The 10677-nt window shown below is 39.1% G+C and overlaps 1 protein-coding gene across 7 annotated transcripts in view; it reads right to left on the reverse strand.

The window, feature by feature from the left end:
* The window catches only part of RPGRIP1L (RPGRIP1 like), a 44555-nt gene extending 35551 nt beyond the window's left edge, over positions 1-9004 (reverse strand). For 4 of the 7 annotated variants that reach the window (XM_042040274.1, XM_042040272.1, XM_042040275.1 and 1 more), the window contains exons 1-6: positions 8919-9004; positions 6356-6447; positions 5415-5556; positions 3344-3642; positions 2038-2137; positions 498-641 (exon numbers count right to left, since the gene is read on the reverse strand). In XM_042040274.1, the coding sequence (XP_041896208.1) occupies positions 498-641; positions 2038-2137; positions 3344-3642; positions 5415-5556; positions 6356-6440 (770 nt within the window). In that variant the 5' untranslated portion in view covers positions 6441-6447; positions 8919-9004. Of the gene's footprint in view, positions 1-497; positions 642-2037; positions 2138-3343; positions 3643-5414; positions 5557-6355; positions 6448-8776; positions 8868-8918 lie in introns of those variants that run through there. The other 3 variants (XM_042040273.1, XM_042040270.1, XM_042040271.1) reach the window with 2 other exon arrangements.
* Positions 9005-10677: the final 1673 nt, after the last annotated feature.

Here is a 10677-nt window from a genome sequence, read left to right on the forward strand (position 1 = left end):
AGTACTCTTCTCATTTTACAATGCTCAGGAACTAACAGGATTGTATGTTGATGCACATCATGTCGTTTCCTTTACCTCTTATTTCTTACAGGAACTCAAACAAAATGGAAAAAAGCCCCAAGAATGCTCACCTTCTAGTAGCACCTTTATCTTGTAATTGACAGTATATTGCAAGAAGCCAAACAATAACATTGCATGAACAGCTCTAGAATCTAAGTTATTAAGACTATTGAAATACCAAACACCTGTTTCACAAATGCATTTTGGGATGGCTTTAAAAATGTTCTTGGAAAATACTTACTGCTGTAACTATCTCCTTGCTTAGAATTATCCATGCTATTGAGCAGAACATTTTACGACTTGGTTTCACCAAACGGACAAAAATGAATAAGGTCCATATTCCTTTACAGAAGTAGTAACTTCAGCAGCTACCTGCTAACATCATGACATGGGTCTCCTAAGGCTTCCACCACGGAGACTTTAATTTTTCACAATACCTTTGGCTGGCTGTACCCTGCTCTTTCAGCCGTAGGAGGGATTCTTCAATTTCCTTTTCTTTCCTTCTTAGTTGACTCACAAGAATCTCTCTGGCACGTTCTAGTTCCTCAATGTGTTTCCTTTGGGACTCAATGACAGTCTCCCTGCAAGTACAAGCATCCTACATTCCAAAACCAGCTACGTATTTTTTCAAAGAATACAAAAATAAATGAATGCTCAAGCAAGCCAAACTTTTAAGTGTTCTGCAAAATCTGTATTTCTTATTAACATACATCAGAAGAGAGGCTTATGAAAAAATTGTGAAAACGCAATTTAAAGTCTCAAAATAAATGTTTCTGTGGAGTGAATAACGTTTAGCAGAACCTCCGCACAAACGCTGTTCACGGTTTCTTGTACTCTGTATTAGAAGTATCCTCTTTGTAATCCATTAGCACCTATGGTTTCTCAAAACCAAACCACCATTGCTAGCTATCACAAGATTAGATCTTCAATGGATGGAGATTTTTAAGCTTTTATTCTGAGATAGGGAAATCTACACCCAAAAAAAGAAAAGAAAAAAAAAAGAAAAAAAGAAAAAAAAAGTGTTTTAAACAGTGGAATTTAGCCAGTTAATGCAATAAAAACAATAATTGATAGGAATATTTCTGTACAATTGCTTCCTACAATTCCAGTTAATCTATGTGTTTATAAAATTTCAAGTACAAAATAAATGACAGCACATTAATCCATACATTTTTAAACTTAGCTTGCCCATTTATTGAAAATTCAGCGTTGACAGAGAATGTAATCGATAATCTGATTTAAGTACATCACTATGGAAATAAACAAACAGCTCTTAGAAAACCCAGGTTCTAAACATACAATTTAGAGAAAAAAAATGTTCTAATCAGACCTCAATACCTTTAAATTAGATGTTAACTACCTTTTCTATATAACACCTCTCTACTCTCGTGCAATCCCTATACATCAAGGATGTTGTAAGGGTTTCCTAAGCTTCAATTTCAGTTAAAATGTGCAGTTGGATTACAAACCACACTTCAAAATGCAAAAGTGAATCAGAATCATTTTACATAACTATCCCAATACTGTGCTTTTTGCACTTATCCGTAAAATCTGTCTGCCTCCAGAAATGAAACTTAAATGCATCAGCAAAACACATTCACATAGTCACCACTTGCATGGTGGAGCACATTTTAGGACTTACGTCGGTAAAAAATTTGCAGCTAAGGTCCTTTCTGCTTTTGTCAGCTCTGACCTGTAACAAACTAGGCAGCACTGCATCCTAGCAAAGAGAGGCTCACCACTGGAGACCAATTTTAACTTCCAGCCAAATTCTTACGTACCTACGTTTTGCATTCTAAATCCCTGATTCCCTGTTTTCCTTATAATAAAACATTTCTGCATTGTTACCAGTGTTATTGTTGTCAGATCCAACAGTTCTATTTTCTGAAGTGAAAACTTCTTAAAATATATACTTTTTTCTTCAAGAAAATTCTAAGAATTATAATGACAAAAAAATAAGTAATATGAAAATCATACAAATTTCGGATTTCAGCCCTTGAATCCTCGAGCAGACTCTGTCCATATTTGGGGAGCACAAGGTCAGATGACCTCACTTCTAAACTCTGAAATCTCATTCCTGAAAACCAAACAGAAGATAAATGCTTGACATGTTGCATGAAAAAGCTTTAAACAAGCCAACTATCCCTATACAGTACAAACAATTGTGACTTCTATACAGCTGTCATAAAAAGTATTTTTACATCAAAATCACATGGAAAGAAATAATCAGAGTATGTATGACATAGCTGCTGTAAAATCTGAAGGATGGGCGATGCAGAATAGTGTTAAAGCGAACTGTTAAAAACATGCCCTGGAGGGTTTTTTTAGAAGATTTTACTTTCAAAGACAGAGAACACGGATTGCGTCTTCAAAGAAGAGAAATATCAATATTATTAGACAGGAACGTGGACTTATAATTACTTTTTCGCAGCACTTGCTTTGCAAAATTCCAAGTATCATTCACCCAGACATGCAACTATGAGGACTATTTTTTAGTAGCAGTGCAGATAATTTCCTTGTGTTGTTTAGAAGCATCCTAAGCCCGTGGCAAAGAAGAGAAGTGAGAAATTAATTAAGGAAGAATTGCTACTTCAGGAGCAAACACAATGGTTTCTCCACATTTTTCTCTTACCCTTCTACAGCAAGAAGAAATTAACCAAGTTTTGAGGTGGGACCAAACACATTTCATTTCAAAGACAGCATTAACGCTGCCATCCCTCAGTCCCTAGAACTGAATCATTTAGGTTCGAGGTACGATAATACCACCACTTTCCCAAAATGCCTGAAAAAACTTACCTACTTTGCCACATTGACTTGACCAATTTTGATCTTTAAGTATTATGTTAAGGTACTGGCAATTGTGATATATACGTGTGTGTGTGTGTGTGTGTGTGTGTGTACAGATACATATATGCGCCTAGAATTTTTTTTTGTTTGCTTTTGTTCAAACCGAGGTACTTCTTAGATGGTTGCACTCAATAAAGACAGCAAGTATTTACTGAACATTCATAACTGATTAGGACTTTTGGATGAGCTTTCCACGGTATTTTTAAATCAGCCAAACAAAAAGCAGATACAGGAAGCTATATTTATTATTGGTCGAGGTTTCTTGTCTCTTAATGCCTTAGAGACACTTAAACTACCCTAATTTTATCTAGGCATTTTATTTTTAGGTAACTGCGCTGCATATTTTCTGATCTGCACTAAAAATGTTTTGAAATTCAGACTCGTGGTTTCAAGAGCAATCTAAGAGTTCACCATTTTTAATAAATGTGAATTATACCCTTCTTGGTGTGCTCTGGCATGCCAGCAGCCTCACTCTCTTTTTTGAGACCAGTGTTCACACGAGACTGAATGGAGCTGTACGGACACAGCCTATGGCCTTGAATCTGGAGCTGCTGTTTAGTTGAAATGAGTTTGTTCCGGAGGCTCTCATTTTGTTTCTCAAGCTCACGAACTCTTTCTCGCAAATGCTCAATCGTTTCTTCCAGCTCCAGAGCCTGACCCAGCCGCGTGGGTCCACAGTCAGCCCGGTCACATTTTCTTTTATCATTAACAAGACGTATTAACTTGGTGGTCATTCTGGGGAAAACAATCAAAAAATATGAAAAAGAACGTGAAAAGTCAGCACAAAAAGTATTTTGTTGAAAGGAACATAACCACTGTGAAGACCTCAGCGCAGAACCTTGATAATAAATTTCAAGTTTTCATGTAACTATTGCTACCTGTGACAAACTCCTTGAAGATAACTGAAATCACTGTGCAGCAATCTGCTTTATAGCACTGACGAGTAACAGCTTCCTAAGGCTTATCATTTAAGGTTAGTAAAGGAAAGACACATTACTCCACAGGCTGCTTAATTTTTAACGCATGACCTTATATCGGAACCTCTGCATGCCATTAAGTTACGGACTTGGGATCTTTGGGATGGGGCAAATTATAAAAGCGACAATACCACAAAACATCTGACTATTGAAAGAATGATAATTTTAGGATTTAAATATACATTTCATTTCCAAAGTGCCTAAAATACACCAATGGAGATACTTAAGAAGGTACTCCTGAAAAAGGGACTTAACAGTACCCGTTACCATACTCAGTATTATTCTGGGTAAATATGACCAATGCGCTTCGGAGAAGGAACAGTTAGCTGAAGAATATAATTAGATATAGAGCATATAGCTCTCCTGTCTCTTCAAAAGGATAAAAAATTTTGCCTTTGGCATCTCGAGTTGTACTTTTCATTTCCTTTAGTTTTGATAAACATTAGTTGCTGGAACAAAAGGCAGAGAGAGCACTCGGGGGTGATTTAATTTAAAAGAACAGAAAACACACCTAGCAGTAAACGGAAAAAGCCTGGAAGAGAAATAGAGGAGGAGAGGGAAGGGGAGTAGAAAAAGAGGGAGAAAGGGGGAGAGGGGAAGAAAAGTGGCTTTGATGAGAGACAAGTTCAAGACTTCACAAAATCAGCCGCACATATTCAAGATCTGTATCTAGTTTACAGGGCATCTACTTTTGAAGGCCTAGAAAGAAAACTAAAAATTTTCAGCTACCCTTTGATTAATTCATTAGCTCCTCACCAGAAGCTGGCTTAGATGCAGAAAGACTGTTAACAATTAGCACAATGCGAACACAGAGTATGTTTTGGTATTAGTCAGCCCTCCTGCAGTATCGTAATACTACAAACAGTTCTGCACGGTCCAGATTGGTTTGCCGCCACAGTAAGCACTGGCAAAGATTAGCACACAAATCTTAGCATATTAAGTTTAACAATCAACCTAAAGCTGCTTGTATATTTGTGGGCAAACTGGGTACTGTGCTCCCCATGGTACTTGGGAGCTCTTCACTGAAGTTACCTATTACACTGAATAAAGGAGCAATAATTATAAAGAAATTTTAGTGCTAACTCACCAATAAAAAGCTAGATGCTATTCAGCCTCTTGAAAGACAGACAGTGACCAAAAAAGGGGCAGAATCTCTCTGTATAGGCCATTTTGATTCTAGAATGAAACTCCTGATGAACCATTATGTTTCTACAGCCTGCTCTTCAATTCCCAGAACACCTCTTATATTTGTACTCCGCCAGCACGGCTGGGAACCCAAGGCATCATCTCCGATGTACTAGACAGTGATGTATGTCTGTACACAGAGATCTAATAGGGCTCCCTGCAAAAACCATCTCACATACTCAGAGACAACTAGAAATCAACACAAAGATCACTTCCAGTGGGTGATTTTTGCTACTGCATTAAAAAGTGCTCTGAGAGAAATCAGCATGATTTTTAATTTGTTGATGATGCTTTCAAGGGACAAAAAAGTGCTGTGAGTTAAAAAAAAAATATTAAACCCCATACCTTTTAATTTTCTCCTCTTGCTTATTTGCATACTGTTTGAGTAGGATGTGGTCATCACGTAAACGAAGGAATCTGTCTTCCAGCTCCTCTCGACTGATTCGTGATAGGACTTGTTGAGCTTTTACGTTCTGTGTAGATGATTCTACCCAAATCAAGGCAATTTTAAATTACCTTCAATACATTCAACAACACATAATTCGAAGTCTAACTCACTTTGAAATTCTGAAAACAAATTATTGAAAATTTCCAAGTAATTTGATATTTTATACTTGTTTCGGTCTATTGATCAATCTCCTCATTGATTAATTTCCTCAGACTTACTGGCAGGTTAATCACTTCCCTTTTTTCTTCCTCTTACAGACTAAAAAAGCCTGAAGTTCAAATGACGCAGCAAATTGACTACCTACCAGGCAATGCAAAGGTAGCAATTTAGCAAACAACCAGGAATGGTCAAATATACTAATTAAAAAATAGGATGAGCACTACCATTGAGATGCTTTCTAATCTGTTTCAAAGTGAACATACTCTCTTGAAGCTTGAAAGAATTAACTCACAGTTGTGAAAATGGACTCAAATACAAGACTAAGCCCGGTAGTTCCATTCTAATAGCAGCTGAGTAACTTATAAGAATTGCATAGTACTTCTGGTTCCCATTTTGTTACATGGATCTCACCTTGTCCTCCATTCAGCAAAAAAGCATTCTCTTTCCTCCTGGAAGGATGAATGCTATAGCTCGATGAATTTTCCAGGTTTTAGCATCTCACAGCAACTTCTCTCTTATAACAACCAACTTGAATGTACAATGGGTCACAGTATCTTTCAAAATTTAACCCAGATTTTGAATGGTATTTGAACTTCATTTTGTGAAACATTTTTAGAAAGAAGCTAAGGAAGCCACTGATCGAAGTCTGTAATTGCAATAAATAGCATCTGGTACAAACCTTGTGATCCTTCGATTCCAGCTGGAGTTAGGACTGTATCTCTCACAGCCAGGTTCCCCACAGTTTCATCAGCTGAAACAGGCATGGCTTACCTAGGGATAACAAAATTCAAATGCCTCTGCATCTGCAATTTAAGCTGTGAGACTAGAATGAACTACAAAACATCATATAAAATGATGGCAAACGTAATGACAGGTTCACTGGAATGACAGACTTGTGCATTACTGTAAATGCTCCTATCTCAACTGAATTGCTCAGAGGGCAATCAAAACCTTCAAGTTTAACACTATGCCATCTTTAATCCGTATCACAGTGTCCCACAGTGGTAGCAAGGAGAAGAGAGATCCAACAGGCAGGAATTCTGCAGCAAGATTCCTCTTATTTAATTATTTTATGACTCTTTTATAGACTTTTTTCTTCATAGTCTAATTGTTCAAAGGATCAGCCATCCCTTAGGGTGACTGGCTTAAAATCCTAAAACATCCATTGTCAAAATATTTTTCTACTGTACTATTAACAAGGCTTTGCAAGGTCGCAGGTGTTCATAGTTTATGGACAAGAAGCAAGAAAAATTCTATAGTTTATGGAAAGAAGCAAGAAAAATGCTTGCTAGCAGCAATATTTGTATCCACAAATCCATGCACAAAATACGGCTTATTTCGTTACGCAGTAGCTCCAGTTGTATTTAATGTGCGCAGAATGTATTAGCTTTTTAAGTTCTAGTTCTGTTGTCTTCAGCAATCTTTAGGCTAAGGCCAAATTTCTAAGTGGATGTGGGAGGAGGACCTGAGCGGGTTTCCTCGGGGTTTTTTTGGTTTGGGGTTTTTTGGTTTTTTGGGGGGGTTTTTTTGTTTGTTTTTTTAATTGTTTGTTCATTTTAAGACAGGTCAAAGCTTAAGGCATCAACTGGTAGGTGAGTAATGCCACCTTCCACATTTTGAATGGGACTCTGAAAGCAAGGTGCGGGGGGTTATGGAGTCATTTCAATGTTACCTGCCAATCTCCTAGACTTCTTTCAGTCGTTGTCCTAAGAGAAATTATTTTTTAAAATAGACACTCCTATGAATGATACTCATAAATCCAAACACATTTCTTTCTTGTGACAACAGGAAGTTCAGCTACATGACCAAGTGAGATTAGGAAAGTATTATTTAAAATATCAATCAGTGTAATATAGGAAGATACTGCTATTTTTTTCTTGTCTTCCAGCGCAGAAAATTAAATGCTGGCCAGAGAATGAAGGAATGCTGAAACAGCATTAAAAGGAGGCGCGTGAAGCCCTTAGGACAGCATTTTTGCCCCGCACTGCTACACCTTTCAGGTGACATAAATCCTTAGTGAATCCAAAAATATCTAGGAATGCATTGGCCTATTAACAGTGATGTTAAAAAGACTTGCATCAGAAGACAGAAGTGACATAGTATAATTCACAGACATTCCATGAAATCTCTCTTAATTTTATCATCAAAATTACTGCTATAGTGATGCCTTTCTTTTACCAGTAAAGCCCTCTATCATAAACTAGTCTGCATATGGCTTTGTCCTAAAGGAACAAAAAGGATTAATGGAAGTTCAGTTTCCAACAAGTCGGTCTTGCTTTCAATCTTCTGGTTTTTCACCACTAATATTTAGAACAAAATAACAATTTATACCTTGACAGATCCAGATGCTACACTGAACCTTAAAAATTTAAATCAGATTTTATTTCCAAAAAAAGTTACCATACAGTCACTTCTGCATTTTTGTTAATCAAAAATAAAAGAACTTCACGTACAAAGAGAGGAAAATTTTCCATATCTCTAGAACTGGCCTGTAAGAACTCCCAGTTAGCTCTAAGCAAGAATTTTATAGTTGCCGCAGTTAAAGAAACTGTAACTTTCTTGTATACCGCACTACTTAAAAAGATGTTTCTATCACCATCTGACAAATTACAAAAAACTGCACGTGACTTTGCAGCATTATGCAAGACCAGCCTGTATTGAGATGAATACTTACAACTAGAGAATCAAACCTCATGCTTTAGGTCCAAATTTTCATATAACTCACAGAAGCAAACCGTTGCCCCAGCATCATTCCAAAGCAGCAAAACTAAAGACGGATTACTTAAATTTTCAAAAGTACTCAGCCAGTGGGTGTGGCAACCACTGCCAGGGAAGGGGTTTCTAGGGAAATCTCTAAAATTACGACATTTAATTGCTTCAACGGGGATTTAGAATTTCACGAGTCTCGTACGTGGCCAAAATGATTCTTTTCTTGCTATTTTCCCGCACTCGAGCAGGAAACGCAACTCCCGCTTTTTACGTACAAAACAGACACCGCAACTGCAAAGGCCTCTGGAGCCGCTCTGAATAAAGAGGCGAGGCACCGCCTTTCCCACGGGCATCGAGCTGCGCGTGAGCAGCCTCACGGGCCTGACACTACCTCTTCAGGAGCTCCGCCGCGGGCCGGCTCCCCGGCGGGGGACAGCCCGCTGCAAGGCGCGGTGCCACATCCCCCGAGCAGCTCCGGCCTCGCAGCGCTCCCCGGGCCGTGCCCGGATGAGGAGCGGCCACCCCCCACTCACCGCCCAGCCGCGTTCCCCAGCGCTCCGTCCGCAAGTGCCGCGGGACAAACGGCTCCTTCCGCTTCCGGGGCCGCTACCTGCGAGGAGTTGGAGTTCGGGGCGAGGCCGAGCAGCGCCGCCCCACGCTCGGGACTCACCGTCGCTCGCTGCCGGCGCAGTGCTCGGGGAGCAGAGCAGGGGGGCGGCAGCGAGAAGCGAAGGTACCGCTTCAACATGTGCAATATGTAAACGTTTTCTAGAATGCAGCTCTCGATGGCTGTCGTACCTCTGCTGGGTTTGTTTACAAAATAACAGTCTAGAAAAGCAGTGACTCCTTTAGAAGTGTAATGCTCGGTTTAGTCATATTAATGAAAGGCAGGCTAATTCTATAAAAAGATTTTTAAAAAGCTTTCTAAGATTGCAATCGGATGCACCTGCACAGGGTGTACTGGGTTTGGTATTGCTATTAATTTACTATTCAACATTAAAAGTGTCTATACGGGGAGGTGTCGGGAGGAAAAGGTTCAAAACGGATTGGCGAGGACAAAGTTGTTTCTAGAATTGTTTTCTCTCAAAGACCAACCTTGTCCCTGGGAGATCCTAAAATTTCTCAGTGTGGAAATTTCAGGTATTTGTGTTTGCTTTAAGTTGTTTTCTGTCAGCCGAAAGAAATGGAATTCTCTCAAAGAAGATATCAGGATGTTAAAGACTTAAGTGTATTTTCCCCGTTTGCTTGGGCCTACTTGTGGGGGGAGAGAAGAGAGATAGAGACGCTCAGAGATTGTAAAAACACACCCTCGTGAAGCAATGTGCCCGTGCTGGGCACGATGTTACCTTATAGCAGTGCACAGGCCTGCCGCACACACTTTTTGCCCCTGCTAAGATCCAGTAAGCTTAGTGATGTCTGTGTCCACTGTTTTGCCAGCGTGATGATGGAATAAATCTATTTTTTATACTTCAGATGTGGATTTTGGCCATCTTGGCTACCTGTATATTTTGTGACTCGCACAGCAGGAAAAGATCCGATCTAAGTTTGCAACCAAGGATTTTAATAGAAAAATAATTTTAGAGCCTGTTGGCAGTGGTAAGATTCTAAATAACTCTTTAAAGACAACCTGGTCATTTTGTAATTGGTCTTGTTTTGGTACAGTTGCATACAGTTAAATGCTGTCTATCAGAATCCCAGGGAACTGGCTTTTGAATTGTAATGATGCAGTATGCATGTTTCTTATATGTGATAAGCCAGTCTCACTCTCTGAAATTTTCATGCGTACAGCAAGTTTTGTTTTATGCCATTATGGAAGAACATTTCTGTTCCAAGTACACGTGGTAGAAGTTCTTTAGAGTGCAGGGATGTCATACAGCAATTTCCACTTTGCAAGTCACTCAGTTGTAAGTAAGATTGAGTGTGTAGCAGAAATGAAATCGCTTATGCTAGTATTTAATGTTCCAAGCCCAAGAGGAGGAGGAGGATGTAAAAATTCATTCTTGGGAAGAGGGTCTGAAAAAAGTTTGGAAGCTACAATATTGGAAATGATGCAACACTTAAATTTTTTTTTCCCCGCAGGGGTTTGTTCACCTTCATCCAGTGGGAGGGGGATTTGAAGTTTCTCTTCAAAAGACTCTGTTCAAGACTCTGTTCACTGGGTGAGGCCGGATGAGCTTAACATGAACAGATTGGGAGTAGCCAGAAGACACACGGGAGATAAGCAAACATTACCCCCCCAGTGCAGTTGGAGACACCTGGTCTGGGAAAAGACTGATAAGAGAACCAAAAAAT

The sequence above is a fragment of the Corvus kubaryi genome, unplaced genomic scaffold (assembly GCF_017639235.1).
Source record: "Corvus kubaryi isolate FWS band 111438036 unplaced genomic scaffold, C.kubaryi_AGA036_p1.0 37395, whole genome shotgun sequence".
In the NCBI taxonomy this organism is placed as follows: Eukaryota; Metazoa; Chordata; class Aves; order Passeriformes; family Corvidae; genus Corvus; species Corvus kubaryi.